General features: G+C 32.9%; 2 protein-coding genes across 3 annotated transcripts; one reads left to right on the top strand and one right to left on the bottom strand.

The window, feature by feature from the left end:
• Positions 1-6,430: 6,430 nt before the first annotated feature.
• Positions 6,431-11,926, top strand: LOC143563444 (uncharacterized). 2 transcript variants are annotated; one of them, XM_077050983.1, is made up of 7 exons: positions 6,431-6,602; positions 6,792-6,856; positions 8,772-9,329; positions 9,441-9,754; positions 9,877-9,975; positions 10,375-10,542; positions 11,384-11,926. In XM_077050983.1, exons 3-7 carry the CDS (start codon positions 8,801-8,803, stop codon positions 11,525-11,527), a joined length of 1,254 nt encoding a protein of 417 aa, XP_076907098.1. In that variant the 5' UTR covers positions 6,431-6,602; positions 6,792-6,856; positions 8,772-8,800; the 3' UTR covers positions 11,528-11,926. The 2 variants fall into 2 exon arrangements, with proteins under 2 accessions (XP_076907098.1, XP_076907097.1); XM_077050982.1 differs by having other exon boundaries at positions 6,431-6,856.
• A 939-nt stretch (positions 11,927-12,865) lies between these two features.
• On the bottom strand, positions 12,866-17,383 carry LOC143563443 (uncharacterized). The gene is made up of 9 exons (XM_077050981.1): positions 16,904-17,383; positions 16,003-16,122; positions 15,791-15,873; positions 15,255-15,670; positions 14,014-14,186; positions 13,842-13,927; positions 13,616-13,749; positions 13,235-13,531; positions 12,866-13,146 (listed from the first exon to the last, which is right to left on the bottom strand). The coding sequence occupies exons 1-9, from the start codon at positions 17,243-17,245 to the stop codon at positions 12,950-12,952; spliced, it is 1,848 nt and encodes a 615-aa protein (XP_076907096.1). The 5' UTR covers positions 17,246-17,383; the 3' UTR covers positions 12,866-12,949.
• Between the last annotated feature and the right edge of the window lie 1,546 nt (positions 17,384-18,929).

Raw genomic sequence — 18,929 nt, 5'->3', positions numbered from 1 at the left:
ATCTAATAATTTGAAAAACGGTGAAACCGAATTTCGATGCTTAGGGAGGATTACCATAATCTAAAAACTTTGAGATGGTTATACTTAGATGCACTCAAACAAGCACACCACCACATGTCCATCTTTTTACGAGCTTAGAAAATAGTTATATATTTAGAGTGATATAAAAAAAAGCAAAAAAAAAAGGAAAAAAAAAGTATGTTTTGAAAGTGTATTCCAAGAGTTGGTTCAGAAAAACAAATGCTTGTGAAAAAAGTTATGTATTCTAAAATGCCAAAGAAGCATTCTCAAAAATAGTAAAAGATGCCAAAGATGCACATACTAGACGGGACTTAGAGTTTACTTGTTACCAAGGGGATAGTGACTCTGAGGATACACTATTGGGACTCGAAGGTTCTTAGTCAATAAATATCAAATTAGGGATTTATAGGACAAAGTCCAATAATATATAGGAATAGCTCGTACGACCTCCACAGGACCATTCATCCATCAAATTTCACCGAGTGCATTTAATTAGTACCTTCGTCTTCAATCTCTTACGATTTATCATTTTAGGGTTTGTAAGTGTAGAAAACTGTGGACTTCGCAAATGTATATATGCACATCCACTACTGCGAATGAAGTAACTCAAAATAAATTTTAAAAGAAACTAAAAACATATAAAAATGATTTGTATAATTTTAACTTCGTTAAAAAAAGTTATAAACAAGTAGGGATGGCAAAAAAAACCAAACCCGATGGGGAAAACCGAAACCCGCCCCGAACGGGGCGGGTTCGGGGACACTTAATCGGGGACGGGTCCGGGTTCGGGGTTTCCCCGTTTAAGTTAATCGGGTTCGGGGCGGGTATGGTATAGCCTGTACCCGCCCCGTATACCCGCCCCGTATACCCGTTTAAAACCCGTTTAATTAAATATAATTTTTATATTTATATATAATATATTATTTATTATTTATTTTCCCAATAAGGCTGCCTAACCCATTTTCCCGTATACCCGTTTAAAACCAGTTTCCTACTTTCCCATTTGGCCATTTACCCTAACCCTAGAACAACCTCCCGCCCGCACGCCGCCGTGCATCTCTGATCTCACAGCCCGACTCGCCATTCTGCAGTCGCCGTTCCCCATTCTAACTTGTTTAAACAACCGACGGACAAACAAATCTAACTTGTTTAAACTTTGATCCCGACAAGTCAAGGAAAGATCTAGCCGAGATGGTTATTGTTCATGAATATCCTCTTGTGATTGTTGAACATCATAAATTTAGAAAGTTTGTGACCGGACTACAACCTTTATTTAAGGTTCCATCACGAAATACCTTAAAGAGTGATATTTTGAAGATTTATGACTTTCAAAAAGAAAAGACAATGGGGTATGTTTCATTAATTATTTGGTTTTAATATAATTAGTTATTACTTAATTGCCTTTTAATTTATATCTTTGATTTATTAAAGGATCTTGGAGAAAAATCAAAGCCGGATTGCAATTACCACGGATATGTGCACATCAGGTAATAATGTCTTTTGTATGTGTAATGTGTTTGGATATTGAACTTTTTGTGTATTAATATTGTATTGTAATTTTGTATCATTTTCTTACAATCGGGTTTTAAACGGTGAACCCGACGGTTAAATGGGGATCCCCACGGGGAATTTAGCCCGTTTAAAAACCATTTATGCTAGACGGGTTCCCCGAATACCCGCGGTTTTCCCCGAATCCCCGATGGGGATTCCCCGTTTAGTCCCCGCGGGTTTTTAGACGGTTTTGGTAATGGGTTTTATAAACCGGGGCGGGTATGGGATTGGCATTCCCCGCCCCGAAACCGCCCCGTTGCCATCCCTATAAACAAGTGAATTTTATCATTAGTATAGTTATATAATGTAACTAGGTTAGAACATTAAGCAAACATTTCAAGTCACAAGTAATTTTGTAATATAGATAATAAGATACATAATGGGATCATAAGTTATAAGTGTGTCGTTATAATACGGTTTAGTATAGATGTAATTTGCACCCGTTACATAAGGCAACTTTAAAGACCAACATATGGTTAGGCAAACAAGTATTTTAAGACCGTTCAATACATCTGGCATGTATAATCTTTCATCAAAATGGTCATTAACACACTTATCACGCATTCCCTGTTTGAACTTAAATATTCCTTTTTATCTCTAGAAAAAACTTATGATTTGTTCAAAAACTTCATTTGTAAGCGCAAGTAAGTAAGTAACGCTCTTTGTTAAAAAGGATCATGAAATAAAAATTGTACCATTTTAGATATGCATGTACATTAAAAACAAACTATATATTGCTTCACGTAAACACGGTGAACTAACTACTTCACCTATATGTTCTACTCCTCTTACAGTTCTATTTATTCCATATTGATAATTTTTTAAAGTTTCAAAATTTTTAGTAAATTGGATCATTAATACTTTTACATAGCATAAATTGGATGTGAGGAAATTAGGGACTATATCCAAATTTAGCCTAAACCACATGATCATTCATGAAATTTTCTCTAAAAAACCAATTTGAAATTTTTTTTTTAATACTTTGATCATCTTAGTTTTGACTATAATAATTTGGCCACCATACTTATTATAAATACCCATTAAAACTTTTTTTATATATACTTTGCCCACCAAGATTTCAACTTTTGTTTAAAGCCATCAAACTTATAATTACTTTTATCTTTTATATTTTGGCCACTAAACTTATAAAAACCAACTTTAAAACTTTTGCTTTTTATGCTATGGTAAGTTGACAACCAAGTTTTCAACTTTTGTCACAAAATATTTTTTAACGTCATCATAATAAACCAAACCGATCATTTCAGGTTTTCAACGAGATAACCGGTGAAGGAGTTAGGGTTCCTTCATGAATAAGTTCCAGCTGCTACATTGTGTGGGATCTTGGGTCTCCAACTTGTTCTATATAATAATTTGTATATTTATACATATGCGTATGTGTTAATTAGCAAATTTGTTATTTGGTTATAAAGGAATTCGGGGTGTTTTGCATGCCAAACAAATCTTCACACAGTTTGATTGGCTAATAGAGACTCTAAGTCTCTAACTTGCAAGTTAACCTACCTATATTTATATGAACCATCATAATTATTCCATGTGTTGCTTTCATTTTATTTTTGGCATAACTCAAGTTGTCAGAATTGTTTAAAAAAATAGTAATGTTTATTTGCATGACATAATGCGGACAGTTTTCTCAATTTGGTAGATTAATGGTGTGAACAACTTTATATGCTTAAACGTGTACCATGCTAGTTCTAGAACTTATATGCTAGTGTGTGTTCATATTTTGTTTTGTTTAGTTAAGTTGAATTAAATAATCAATTCTCACAAGTTAATTAAGGACTTGTTTTCACAGAGCTGAATCCAGGAAATTTGGTTATTATCGAATTGATAACCACGTTTCGTTTTGTTGATTATCAGATTTTGTTTTGTTTACTACTGAATCATTTTTTTATGTACGCGTATACATACTTTTTATAACCATTTGTATATATAAATACATAAATATTATTCATTATTTAACTGTATTACATTATAATATTATCATCATATGATATTATCAAATAGCAAAGAAAATTATAAATTTAGAGTGTATTTAGAATAATTTGTTTGATCTAAGGTCTAAACAAGGGGTGTGCACAGTTTGGTTTGGGCTAAAACCAAACCAAAAACCAAAACTTTAGTTTTTTGATTTTTGAAACCATTCAATTTCAGTTTTTGGGTTTTTATTTTAGTTTCGGTTTTAGTTTTTTCGGTTTTTGTCATTTGAGCTTAATAACTTTATGTCCGAACAAAAAGTTGGTAAAAAACAATGAATTTAGGTAAAAGACTTTTGTTAATTATCAACTAATTGGTTATTTTACATCTGGCCAAAAGTATTTGAGTTATATATTCATTAAATTCTTAAAATTTCTTAAATAAAAAATAAAATCTAGAAATTTGGTTCAGTTTGATTTTTTTGGTTTTTATTACATGAAAAAACAAAACAGAACTATAAACGTAAAATCAAATCTCGGTTTTTGTTTTAGTTCGGTTTTTTGGTTTGAGTTTTTTGATTTTTTTCGATTCAAGTCGATTTTTCGATTTGCACACCTTAATCTAAACTAGTTGCATTCAAGATTAATTCCTTTAAAAGAGGTATTTATAGAAAGTAAAGATGAGTGAATTGAAAAATCATGTGAACTATAACTTCTTAATCTTAAAATTATTTTTACGTAAACTTTTTTATTATATACAACATTAATGCCCTTAAATGCCACTAAAATCATGTGACGCAATAATTACCCAACAATTCTTTCCAAATTTCTTTCTTATTGGCAAATTTCACGTGCTAACTTGAGTTTTTTCCTCAAAATGGATGAGGTGAAAAAATTATTTATTAAAATGGGTGATTTGAAAATATTTATCAAAATAAGTATTTTTCATTTATTCCTTTATTTAACTAAAATATAACTTCTTTCTTATTTTTTTTATATAATCAACCAATTATTATGATTTTCTTTTTAGTTTCTCTACAATCAACTCATTTTAGAATTTATTTATTTCAACTAATTAGTTATAATTTTTTTAATTATGCCCGGGTAAAATAAAAACAAAATAATAAGCTAAATGAAGGTTAAAAATGAAATAAATGTCCTAAAAAAATACTTAACAAAACTTTTAAATTAATATAAATGCTTTATTTTTTTATCTGTCTTTCTTTAACCTACGAAGTCAAGATAATCGACTTTTCATTTTAGCAAACTAAACTATAGTTTCTTTAATTTTTTTGGTTTCAGATATAACTATTATTTAATCGTCTTTTTAAATTATGTCTTTATTTTGTTTAATTTTTATATACCTAGTTGCATTATTGTTTTAGGATTAAATACAGATCTAGTTCAGTAAAAATCAGTCAGATATTTATGAATCAACATTTTATGAATATTCCTACTAAAGACGATTTATATCATGATATGGTTTTGGAAAAAAAGGCAAATTAGTCTTATTATTTAAACACACGATTCTTTTTTCTTAGTTACGATAGTGTTTGGTTCAGAAATAAGGTTAAGATTATGTTATATATAGGTTTTAATTAAAATAAAGAATACAAAAGAAATGATTATTTCAAATGCAAAGGCGAGAATTCTTTATACAGATTTCTAGTAAATTTTAATCATTAAGTAATAAAGAAAAGTCTAAAATGAGTTGCTTGTAGAGAAAATAAAAGAAATTTATAATAATTGGTTGATTAAATTGAAAAGAAAGAAAGAATTAGTTAAATAAAGGAATAAATGAAAAATACCTATTATGGTAAATACTATTTAAATAACCTATTTTGGTAAATTATTTTTTCACCCCATTCATTTTGATAAAAAACTCAACTTTGTCTTGAACTCAGATATTTATTAAACAGTAAAAGCCTTTATCTTTGTCAATGGGTCATCACTCATCAACATTAGGACCACATGTCTAATACATAACTAGTTTTAAACAATAAACTGTAAAAAATGTAGACACCGCTTGTACCTATTGCTTTGAATATAACATAATACAACTTTTAACCGTCTATTTTGCACTTCAAACAAATGTTTATATATATTTATACTTTGTTAGAGCATGTTTGAGATTGAGTTTAAAAACTGCTTATTGGTTATTTTAAAAAACCATTTTGATAAACCAGGATTTGGGGCTGTTAGAAAACTGTTTTTTAACCATATCAAAAAGCTAAAAGAAAAATGATTTTTGTAATGGGTAAAACATCTTTTAACTTATTGGCTTTTTGGAAAAGCCAACAAGCCAAGCGAAAGTTTTTTTAAAAAAAAAGAGTTGTCTCATTAGCAAGTTACTAGAGAAAAAAATACTAAAACTTAAGAAAAAAAGCTAAAAGGTTACACCAATCAAACCAGTCATCCCACGTAAGCGTGTTAAGCTTCATCACGGTGCTTGATTTAAAGAAAAGACACACGCCTTGATTTCAACGATGGCATCAGCTTTCGGGTTAACATTGTTAACAATCTTATCAATTAATTGTTTTCCACAAATATCAAAGGGAGACCATACAAATAGTGTGAATAAACTTATTTACTTAGATTTTGTTAGTTCATTATCTTTTTATTTATTTATTTTGTACGAATAAGTTAAAGCTGATTATGTTTAAAAAATGAAGTGAAATAGTCCTTCTCGTCCAATGACATGAGAGTTATACTCTCAAGTTTGAGTAAGTTTTCTCAAAATGATGGAGTTTCTTCTTAATAGTATAAACGATTGACATCAGTTTAAAAATGACTCATTCAGGTATTGATGTTAGTTTCAAACTGTCTTGAAAATAGAAAAAAGTATAAAAAAATGCAACCACTTTGGTATATCTTTATTATTTATTGATGTAATAATTTGCAAATAAATTGGGAATTGTAAGCACGGAAAACAAAACAAATAAAGTTTCGGTTAAAAGCCAAAATTAGAGAAATAAGCAGACAAACAAACAAAGAGGGTTTTCTTCATCACAATCTCTTTCTTTATTTCTCCCAAAATAATAATATTATCTACAATTAATACAATCGATTTCAAGGCTCCGATCAACCCTCATTAGGGTATGTTCTTCATCAATTCACCCCCAATTTCACCAATTTCTTTAATTCGTCATCAAATTTCGATCTTTAAGTAATTCGAGTACGTAAAACACTAACTTGATTCTGTTCACACCTACACCGATCATCATTGCTTGAGAATTAAGGGTTTTTGTTGGATTATTAATGTGTTGATGATCGTGTTTCTTTTAGGGCTTTTTTTGCTCAATTTGGTAACTTAATTCAACCGAGCTCTGGAGTCTGTTGATGATAAAAAGGTACGATTTTTATGATAATTTATGTTTGTTTGATGGTTTTGTGAAGTGGGTTTTGTCGGAAAGTTGTGATTTTTGTTGACTTGTTTTGGGTATTTTTTGGGGGTGTGGATTGAAGTTGTTTTGATTATCTTATTGGAACTGTGAATTTGGTTTTCGGGTTTGAATTATAATTAGAAATAAGTAAATGAAATTAAACCCTGTATATGGATGCTCTAATTCAAGATGAACACGTAAAATTAAGCCGGAAAGATTTGATTAAATGCTGATTGCAAGATGCTTGAAATTAAGTTTGAATCATGAAAGTTTTACTAGGGCAACAAGATATTTTAGGGTTGGGTTTGATTGGTAAATAGAATTCTTGATTGCGTGTGTCGATTTTCAGTGCAGTTGTTTATCGTGAACTCAAACGAGTCCATACTATTTAGGGTTTATTAATAGCAGTTTTGGTTGCGGTTGATCGTTTGACAATGTGTTACTTGTAGCAATTTCTTTTGACTGAACCACATTTAGATGGTAGTTGCATTAATCGATTTATTGCACATTTAGGTGAGAATTCGGTTTTTGTGACGTTGTGCGAGTTATATGGCGTGTAGGGGTGTTCTTCGGGTTTTTTTGTCGGGTTTCGGGTTTTTTGGGTCGGGTTTTTCGGGTTTTTATGAGTGGAAATATAACCCGAAAACCAAACCATTCTAGTTTCGGGTTTTACGGTTTTCGGGTTTATTGGGTCGGGTTAGATCGGGTCGGTTTGATTCGGGTTTCAGGTTAACTAAAGGTTGTAAAAGGCCTGAAATGATTTACAAAAAAGGTGAGTTTTTTTTGTCATCATAGTGTACAATCCCACTTAAATAGTATTATTAAATAACACCTCGTTTAAACAACACCTCGTATATGAACATTGCATTTAACAATAATTATATCGAACAATAAGAAATATTAAGAGCAATCATTTAAATGTAAAAAAACACCAAAATCTCAATCCGTAACAAGCAATTGTTAAATAGACAACTCTTTGATTGGAACTTTGAAGTTGCTTGATGAAGAAACAGAGCCGTATGTATATACTATTATTATCTTTGAATTATATTGTAGGTATAAATGTATAAGAGGTAAAGATTCATACCTAGAAAATTTTGGCATTTCAAATCACTACTTTCTCGGGTTATTCGGGTTAACCCGAATTGAGGAAATCCTATCCAAAAACCGATCCGAACTATTGCAATCGGGTTCGGGTTACGTGGTATCTCGGGTTCGGGTTATGCGGTTTGGATGTGTCTTCGGGTAGGGTCTATTCGGGTCGGGTTCGGTTCTCGGGTTCGGGTGAAAATTGACAGGCCTAATGGCGTGCATTGCCTGTCAGTATCTGTTGTCATATTAGTTGACTTAGGTTATCCGTGTACCGAAAGTGAATTTCACAAAATTTGTGGATAACATGGTTGTAAGTTGAAGCATATTTGGTAGATTATCCAAGAACGTTATCACTCGTTTAATATGTTTCTTTCTTAAGCGGTCCATTATTAGAATATTGTATTGATGTTTGTATATAGAAACTAATCCGAACAATATTACAATAGTTTTTAGTTAAAGGGGTTCAAGTTTCTTTGCCTATCGGTTGCCCTAGCAATAGCATGATTTATTTCCCTTTTGGACTGTCCCTAAATAAAACAATTCCCGTTATGATATCCTATTCCCGAGATAAAGGCAGCAACTTTGTCTGTGAAAGTTGAATTCCAACAAACTCTTCTATCTTGTTTAAGGTTTTTTGATTGCGTGTCGTGCAATTTTGCAGTTTGTTATGACGGGCTTTCTTATCACTTATTTTAGCTTTATGGTTTATCTCTGTGTTACTATAGATGTCGTATAAAATATTTTTGTATTTAATATTCTAACCTAGTTTATATTTTTCATGATTGATCAGGATTTACTTGCAGCTCATCATTCAACGACATGGGACAACGGAATATACTTTATACAGGCCCACCACTTGAAACAGAACATGGCCGTATTCTCCCGGAACCTAGTGTAGTACCTTACGGTGGACTACCGAGTTTCCCGCAACCTACTAATAATAATCTCACAATATTACCTGGTTTCAATCCTCAACACCTACCAGAAAATCACGGACCTTTGCCACCTGGCATCACACAATTCAATGGTCCAGATCATCCTCATCCTCACCTTCATCACCCTGCCAACAATGTATACATGACGCCTAATGGTGCCCGAGTTTTCCAACCTGCAGTCAATCATGGGATTCAAAATCCATTTATTGATGCGTTTAAAAGAAAGAACGCTGAAGGGTTCCCGGGAAATATGCAGTATTATTACCCGACACCTGGCTCTAGTTCTTCGAGTGCTATCGGGGTTGACCCGGTCTTAGCCCATAATAATGGTCATTTGATTCCGGGTAACTATGGTGGTCAACATATGCAGATGGTTTTGTGGAATCATGGGCCCGGTCTACCTTATCTTCAAGGTAATATACTAATATTTATGAATACTGTTATTACTGCCAAACTAATTATTTCATTTTACCTTTTCCTTTTTAAGATAAATTGTGACTTTAATATTGACTTGCTTATTCCAGGACCTATGCCGGGGGCTTTTGTGCACCCGGCAGCTGTCACGCCTCATCCGGGTCCCCACACTATCCACCACCCGCCACCGTCGCAGCCGCCAATGCAAGGACCTAATATAGACTTCCATTCTCAAGTGGCGTCATCTTCACGCAGACTTCCAACAAATCCTTATCAGAATGGTATTGAGCTGCTCATGCCTCGGTTTGTGGGCCCTGCACAGCCAACTGGTGTTAGAGTTTTCCAGCCTCATAGGCGGGAGCTTATGGTGGAGGCAACTGCAAGGCATCGGGCCTTTCCCCACTTGAGGGTTCTCCCTGAAGATGTATTATATTATACTCATATAAAATTTGAAATCTTGTGATTGCTTTTGAATATTTTGAAACGGGAAATTGGGACGTTTATTTGTTGGTTTTTTTTATAGTTTACGTGTTTTTTGACTTGTAGGGGGTTGCAATATTTGATATTTCTGGTTATCGTGAAGCGGGACATTCGGTTGATCATCTTAGAGATATGCGTTTGGACATCGATCACATGTCTTACGAGGTAAGCTGTCAAAGACCTACTTTATTTAAGTAATGTTTTTTTTTGGTTTTAAGAATGAACTAAGAAAGTTTACTTTTAATCCTATGTAAAAAATGTTCTTAAAAGGTTAATTTTTTTATTATGTATACATAATGGAATGATAAGATAACATGTCATAATAAGGATTAATAGTTTACGTATTTATTAGATATGCAATATTAGTAATCTCCATATATTAGAGTATTTTTTTTAATTGTCATTACTTGGGGATTGCTTACATGCTAACCAAGTTATTGTCGGATTGAGATATCTCTATCATGCAAAGGGTCATTAGGGTTATAATTCATTATTCATAATTTTTGTATTTTAATATCATTGTTTGCTTCATATAATTCTTGCAACATTTTCCGTTTTATACAGGAGCTTCTTGCGCTTGGTGAACAGATTGGTAGTGCAGGCTCGGGTTTGTCAGATGAGTTTATTCTAGAACATTTAAAAACGAAAGTACTTGCATCATCTAAATCTTCTTCTGAACCCGAAGGCGCATCTTCTGCTGATCAAGAACTTAATTCTTGTGTGATTTGCCAGGTATTTAGTGAACTGTAATTTCATGTTTGCATTTTTTTGGGTTCCTACTTGCTTATTACCATTTCTTTATTATCACCTTATTACATGTTCTTGATCAAATATTCTTGCTCAGTTGCATGTATAAACATATTTTTCTTCTTGCGTTATGGTGCACCATTAAAACGGTTAACTTTATAATACATCTCTTGTGCAAATTGCATAAAAAGGAAACCAACTTTGATTATCTTTCTATTTTAGGCGAGTGACGTTTTTAGGTTAAATTTAGAAATCATCCATCGATATATATCACAACTTCTGGCTCAAGGTATATCTTATAAGTTGGCCGGTAACCGGTTTCCATATGTCATGTCAGCGTCATGTAGGAATAGAAGTCAACATGGTCAATGCTGTTATCATAAGTTGCAACATCATCGTTTTGATTTGGTTCATATTACCCTGAATTGAAAAGTCAATAGCTCGGGCTTGGCTCGTTTCGAGCTCTATTTAAATAGATTGAACTCGGCTTCTGATTAGTTTTTCAAACTCGAGCGCTCGCTTATTACTCGCGCGTTAGCGGCTTAACTCGTTTACCCCCCCCCCCCCCCCTCTCCCCCCCTACTGAAAATTTTGACTATCTTTTTTGTGTTTTTTTGGGTAATTTAATGTTTTTTCTTGTAAAAATAGTAAAGTCAGTTACCTTTTTGTGAAAATTTATTTGTTTGTCGCTAGTTTTGGCTTCAATATATAGTTATTGATCCTATATTGTCGTTCTCTTTTGGGTATGTCAAAACTACATTTTATATCTGTTATCAGTTTCAAATCATACGCTATGTTTGCTCATTGATGATTTCTGTTTTTACAGACCGATTATGATGAAGAACAAATCGGGGTGCTAGATTGTGGGCATGAGTACCATGTCGAGTGTGTGAAAAAGTGGTTGACTGTGAAGAACAGCTGCCCGGTTTGCAAGTCAACGGGGTTTGGTGCAAAAGCAACGCAGTCGTAAGAGAAAGAAGAAGGCTTGTAATGATGATGTTATAAGTATACAAGTAAAAAAGAGATGGTGGTGTTCTTTCTTTTATAAATTATGGTAAATATGAAACTTTGTTTTGGTTCTTTATGAGATGAGACAGTTGACAAAGTGTTGAAAAGAAGGTGATCTCTCCTTTGAACCTTTTTGTATAGACCCTTTTTCACTCTGTTTGGAGTGATGTGTACTTATGAATGTTAATATCAGGTTGAACATTCATTCAGTCTTTCATGTTTTGTGTTCTTGATGTGGCATGCATGTATAGCCAGTATGGCCCTTTTGATATGTGTTTTCAGTCATTAGTTCATCATTAATGTTTTTTAGTAGGTTTAATTTCACATTATGGTAACCAAGTTTCTTTCATCTTTTTGACATTTGGTAAAAAAAATTTATAAATGCTTTGTTTTTTATAAAAAAAAGGCTAATTTGAAAACATACTTAATCTTGGTTACTATTTAATGATTTTTGGGTTTTTTTTTTCCAGTTTGACTTGTATTAAATAATCATGAAAGTTGGTTGTTATTCAGTGATTTTTTTTCATCAATACGTATTATTTGATTTAACTTGAAAAACTGATTGATTTTAGTGATACATTTGAAAACTTAGTTACGATTGTATTAATTAAGGTATGCTTATTTGAGAGCACAAGTGACAAGTTTTGATTCATATGATTTTACATCCTATTTTAAGTGTTGTTTTGGAATGATTTGTTTACAACTTACACTTTTTTCATGTAGAGGTAGGCCTCCACGACTCTACCAATGGTCCGTGTTTAGCCCGTTTATATTTGCTGTAGTCATTGATGAGTTGTTAAAGTCAATTCAGGAGGCGATTATGTGGTGCATGCTTTCTCTGAATGTATTGTCTCAACATAAAGTATATAGGATCTGATTGTGAGGCTAGAAGAGTGACGTAGAGAGCAAAAGTTTAAGGATTAGACGCTTAGAAGCAGTGTCTTTATTGCGACTTAAGTGGGGGTAAACGTCAATGATGAGAACATCCAGATCACCATCGAAGGCTAGATGTTTCCATGGGCAACCAAGTTCAAATACTTTGTTTGTACAGAGCAATGGGGACATGGATAATGACGTACTGACGTAGTCCATCACCTCCATTAAGGTTGGTGTAGATGGAGAGCAATCACATGGGTATTGTGATCTGTGACAGAAGGTTCCCAACTAAATTATAGCAGAAATTTTATGGGGTTGCAGTTTGACCATGTTATACGTATCAAAAGGCCGGCCATCAATGTTAAAACTATCAAACAAAATTGCTCCCAGTGAGATATTACATGGCGATACGAAAACTGCAATACCGAACAAGGAATACAGACTAACTTCTATCAAAATTTTGAATTACCCCCTCTAATAAATACCAACAAAAATGGGACCCAAAGGCCTATGTATACGAATTGGCCCAACACCGCGTGTTATGTTGTGCGAATCCAATAGCATTTTCCATGTGCTCTTTCAAGATTAATAATTCTTCACTTTTTAATTTTGTTAAATATCTACAAGCCGTAACAACATACGTGGATTCTGGACCATAAAGATGACACGCGGATGCTGCTTTGTATGCTACAAGCTCCAAGTTCCCTAAATAACATATCATGTTAAATAAATTCATAATATCGAACGCTCTGAAAAAGTTAATGTCAAAAAAATAAATAAATAAATAAAATACCTGAATTAACTTCTGATAGTAGCATAGTTTGACTGAAATGACGTGTCAACCACCATCGACAACGTAATTTCCAATTCTTTTTTGACACATTAACTTGAAACATATCAGGGATATTCTTCGAAGAGTTAATGTAACAACTTTCACCATCACCGTTGACACAACTCGACATTCTATCATCATCACATCCGGAAAGTTCTATGAAGCATGAAGCAAACTCTTTCCAAATATCACATCCTGCATACGTAGCATCTAAATGCAAAGCGATCATCTCTACCAAACTTTCTCTACTGTAAACTCCTGAAAATTTATACAAAACAGACTTAAGTATATATGAATCGACAAGATATATAATTCAAACAATATAACGAGATGATAACATACCCGCATGATGCAGGTTTATTAGCTTTGAAAGTGAGTGGCTACAAGTTGGATCTTTTCTTAATGTGTCCTCGAAGCAGCTGCACAATTTGTTCGCATCTTCTTTGGAAAAATGTTCAAGAAGGCTAGCTTTTAACCTTCAATAATAAAAGAGTTTAATTAACAAAATTACAAAAGGGTAAAAAGTTTCATAAACATATGAAAATTTAATTAAGAAACTTTTTTTTACCTAAAAGGAAGTGCAGCATGTGAATTTAGAACAACACTTTCAACCTCTTCTATAGCTTCTTTGACTTGATCCCCAAACAAAAGCATCTGTCAAAATTGAGTTTTGATTATAAACTCAAATATTCAGAAAAGTCTTTTTAAATAATATTTTTTTACTATATAATGTAGCTTGCCTGTATTAGAGGAAGTAAAGCTTCAAAAGCTGGTGGAGTAGAATGAAGAGCATTCTTTAAATGATCAACTGCAGCCTTATAGTGGTCATTTTTTATACTGTTTTGAAGAGAGATGAAATCCTCGAAACTATTTGTTTTTGGAAATCTTATAGGCATCAACAAATCTTCTAAATCTGTATCAAAATCAACCAGATGCATGCAAGTTTATATAAAGAGTTAAGTGCCATTTTAGTACCTGTGGTTTGGTCAACTACGCAACTTTAGTACCTATTCTTTATTTTTGTGCAAATGGCTACCTCAGTTTCAAAAAACTTGCATTTTTAGTACTTTTTTTCTAACCCCGTCTATTTTTTCCGTTAAGTCGAAGATAATTTGGTAAATTCGTTATTTTCTTTGTTTTTTTCTTTTCTTTTAAATGCTTATAACTTGTAAACCCTAAATCCACAATCATAACATCAAAATCCAAATCCTAAATCCTAAACCCTTTCTTCATATCATCATAGGGTTTGAATTTTTACGATATTTGGGGATTTAGGATTTGGATTTTGATGTTTTGATAAGGAGATTTTGGGTTTACAAGATATAAGTGTTTAAAAGAAAATAAAAAAACAAAGAAAATAACGAAGTTATCAAATTATCCTTGACTTAACGGAAAAAATTAACGGGGTTAGAAAAAAAGTACTAAAAATGCAAGTTTTTTGAAATTGAGGTAGCCATTTGCACAAAATAAAGAATAGGTACTAAAGTTGCGTAGTTGACCAAACCACAGGTACTAAAATGGCACTTAACTCCTATATAAATAAGGAATACAAAAAGAACTAATGTAAACGGTGCGAGAATATAGTAGTTTAACCAAACACCGAACACCAGAAAAATTACCATGCCGCGTATGATATTGCTAAGACAAATTTAAACACAATATCACAGTTTCAGCAGTGTACCACTTTCGTTAATCAGCACGTTTTGCTCAATAACATTAATTTGAAAAAAACTAATGTGTTTTCTCTTATAAATTACTTAAAATCAGCTTTTTTGGTTCGCTGTGGCTCGTTTCTTTTTTCCAGTTTTTGGTTGATTGCAAAACCAAAACCAAACCAAAAAATCGATTTTTTAAAAAGCATAAAACCAAACTGTTGGTTTTTTATTGGGTTTGGTGATTTTGGTTTTATGCACATGGCACACCTCTATAATCAAAAGTATATAAGCCAAAATGCCCTGTATAAAAAAAATTGAAAACTCACCATGTGTATTGAAAATAGAACCATAAACTTTGTCACCAGTATGTGGGAACCGCACAGTGTTTCCATTTTGATCACTCTCATCAGAAATCATATGGAGTTCATCAAAATTCATATGAAGTTCATCATACTCCGGTTTTTCTTTTTTCACTTCTTGTTTGTAATTTCCAACAGAGGTATTTGAATCTGGCTTTTGAATTTCCACATCAGCGCCTTCTTGTCCATTAGAGTAATGAACTGACATCATACCTTGGGACTCGGACATCCCTGATTGAATGGAAGTACTAGACTCATGTGAATCATCATGTAAACGAACACAAAACTCTTTCGATATACCCTTGTACCATATATGACAATAAGCTAACCCTACAACCAAATTTGCTATTGGGTCTTTTGAAAAGTCTCTATCTTGCTTAAGACTGACGATTAAATAAATTTAATTAGTGTAGGAAATAATCTTGATTAAAGTTCACATGTGAAAGAGATAAGTGAAAGAGTTACCAGCGAAATACTTTTTTTCGCAAAACAAAAATGCTAACCTTATTATAGTCTGTATGGCGTCATCAGTTTTACTTCGCGAAAGATGGAAAAGGAGGAATTCTAACTGTACATCTAACCTACCCTGCCAAAGATCATGCGTTCAATTATTAGGATATAACACACAAGATGTAAGTTATAATCATGTTGCAATAAATAATTGATGATTAATAGACAAAAGTATCATATATAATGCAACTTATTTAGACAATACCTTCAATGACCGTTTATATTTACCATCACCATCCTTCTTCATCCATATATCATACACTTTCCGGACTGTTTTATGTTCCAATTTTGCAGCTTTCATACGTTCTAAAAGCTCCAATGTAGCCTAAATAGCAAAAGAAAACCAAATTGTTAATTGCTAAATACTATCACAACAATAAAAAACTCAAAACCAATTAAAACAGATACGTGCAGCATTTGCACAACTTTAATATATACATCATGAAATTTTAGATAAAACATGTCATTTGTAAAATTTTAGCGAGCGTGTTTTTTATTTGTAGAACATCTAATATAAACCTGGTGAAACAGTCGGGTTAAAACGGGCCAGTTTATAAAAGGTTATATTTTGTTTCGGGTAAAAATGAGCACGGGTCAGAACAGGCCGATTTAGAAGGGTGCATCAATCTGTGCTTTAAGATCTGTTCGGGTCAAAACGTCTTTTGGGTCAGAATGGTTTTCGAGTCAAAACGTGTTGGTTTAAAAAAAGTTTTTTGTTTTTAGAATACTCTACTTTCAGCTCGGTTATGAGTTCTAACTTTCTGGTTTTTAGCAACGGTTACGAGCGGCATTGGTCAAGCATGTTTAAATGCCGGTTCCGTTCATTCAGGTGCCTGTTACATCTACTGGGCCCGAAGAAATTCACGTCCAGTGCAATGCTTGCAAAAATCGTAACCCAGCCCTTCGGGTCGGCAGGTTTGGGTTACGGGTCGAAACAACTTTCGGGTCAAAACGAATTGGCATTGGTTAATCGTGTGTTTAAACGCTGGTTATTCGGGCCCAAAAACTATCATCAAAAGCCCTAATTTTTATAAGTTCAATTGAATTATAACAGGAATGAATTTAAAGAACAAATGACATGAGTTATTAAATTTAATTAAACATACCCAATACTTATTCCGATTACTTCGAACACCACTCTCCTTATACGTCCCCTTCAACAACAAACTCAACACACCACACGCTTCCTCCCAATTCTGCCGCCTAACCAGTTGCCGGAGAATACACCGGAGTCTTTTCCGATGCTCCGATCGCAAACTCCGTAACTCTCGTCCAATACCAATACCCCTCTTCAAAACATAAGAAGGCTTCCGTACAGACAACAATATCCCCTTAATATTCTTCTCCTTAACAAACACGTCATCGTCGTCTATCTTGCTCTGTTTTCTCTTACTTGTTTTGGGTTCGTTAATAGGTGTTTGTTCGTCGAGTTCCATGGGATCCTCCATTGATTAATGTTAATGGGTCTGAAGAGATTTATGCAATGGTTGAGAGTTCTCCGGCGAGGAGTGTGGCGGCGACGGAGGTACGCCGGTGATGATTAACGGCGATGTGTACGGGTTATTATAGTGTTGATTTCGTTGAAGGGTTTTGAACGAAAGTGTACGAGGAGTCTGGTTGGTAGCCCAATGATTAAACCCAGCCCATTTATTTTCTTTTAACAATACTTTCTTTGTTTCTTTTAAGAGTAAATACTTATTCACCGGTCACCCCTAGGGGCGCAGAAGCTAGGGGTGTTCAGTATTCGAATCGGACTTGAATAACTCGAAATTTGATTTGACTCGCATTTGAATTTGACGTTTCGAATTTGATTTTCAGTCATTCGAATTCGATTTGGTTCGAACTCAATTTTAGTAATCGAATTTCGAATCGAATACGAATTTATGATTCAATTTTAGTAATCGAATTCAAATTATACATTTTATTTTGATTATATATATGCATACTTATGAAAACATAAACTACATAAATTTTTTAAGTTATAGATATTAAAAATAAAAAGTTCATCATTTTGGTTAATAGTTAATGTAATTGGACATTATCATTTTGAATATTTAGGATATGATAACTTTAAATGATTTATTTATTTTATAGACTTGTATTTTTTGTTGTTGAAATCTCAAATTTATAGTGGTTTTAAAATTGAAATATATTTTTTTAACTGAATATCGAATCGATTCGACCTTCATTTTCGAATCGAATCGAATTTCGAATTAGCTATTTTGAATTCGAATCGAATTTGTCAAATCTATTTCGAATTCTAATCGAATTCGAATCCAGCATCAAAATTTCAAAATTCGAATAATTCGATTCGAATAAATTTGAATATTCAAAATTCGATTCGTTGAACACCCCTAGCACAAGCTAACCGGTTCTTAATCGGTTTGTAACCGAAAACCTAACTGGTTACTACTCGATTCAATAAAAATCGGTTTATAACCGGTTATACATTTTGGCTCAAAAATCTGTTAGGACTGGTTACAAAACTGGTTAACCGAAACTGGTTTTAGGTTTTTAATTATTTTTTTTAAACCGGTTTCTTTTCCGGTTATTTACTTGTTAACCGGTTCGGTTATACCTGAAACCAGATACTATTGAAAACAACTAAACAAGGGCCCATTAAAAAGTATATGAGGAAAACCAGATGTACATATATGTTTATGTTCGAAGTAGAGTGTGATTCGTTATACTCTCATAGGTCAATGCATAGATATATACATATGTTTGTAAGTGATGAAAAAAAAAATCTTATTTCGTTAAAAGTTTTTATAACTCGTTTTATGTAGTGAGATGTTATAATTTAATGTATAATTTGATTATCACATGTCCTGTGTTGTGTGTGCTATTTATTAGTACGTATAATATTGAATAGAACTAATCCGAAGTTGTGTTTATTATCACTAACATGAAAGGGATTGAACATACCTAGATATACCACCAAGAGTGTTAATACTCTCTAAATCTCATTATCAGTTTGTAGAAGGTTATAAAGTTTTAAACCGATAAAATATTACATGACCCAATCGTGTGACTATTCTCAATATATAGTGACTATTTCTCAATATATATTATGTGAAAAGAATGTTGTTCATATGGAAGAACCGGATAAAATTGTCCATTTTCACATTAGAG

This window comes from Bidens hawaiensis, unplaced genomic scaffold, assembly GCF_021521415.1.
Source record: "Bidens hawaiensis isolate Kalapana, Puna unplaced genomic scaffold, B.hawaiensis_p1.1 tig00021383_1, whole genome shotgun sequence".
Classification (NCBI taxonomy): domain Eukaryota; kingdom Viridiplantae; phylum Streptophyta; class Magnoliopsida; order Asterales; family Asteraceae; genus Bidens; species Bidens hawaiensis.
Note: the sequence above shows the minus strand (reverse complement) of the source record. Positions and strands in the feature narration are given on the sequence as shown.

Excerpts from the sequence above, each read along its gene's own strand:
- LOC143563444 (XM_077050983.1), top strand. The coding sequence starts at position 8,801 with ATGGGACAACGGAATATACTTTATACAGGCCCACCACTTGAAACAGAA. Across the intron at positions 9,330-9,440 it reads CGGTCTACCTTATCTTCAAG|GACCTATGCCGGGGGCTTTT; the intron begins GTAATATACTAA and ends TGCTTATTCCAG. Across the intron at positions 10,543-11,383 it reads ATTCTTGTGTGATTTGCCAG|ACCGATTATGATGAAGAACA; the intron begins GTATTTAGTGAA and ends CTGTTTTTACAG.
- LOC143563443 (XM_077050981.1), bottom strand. The coding sequence starts at position 17,245 with ATGGAGGATCCCATGGAACTCGACGAACAAACACCTATTAACGAACCC. Across the intron at positions 15,671-15,790 it reads GCCATACAGACTATAATAAG|TCTTAAGCAAGATAGAGACT; the intron begins GTTAGCATTTTT and ends TTTAATCGTCAG. Across the intron at positions 13,750-13,841 it reads CATGCTGCACTTCCTTTTAG|GTTAAAAGCTAGCCTTCTTG; the intron begins GTAAAAAAAAGT and ends TTATTATTGAAG.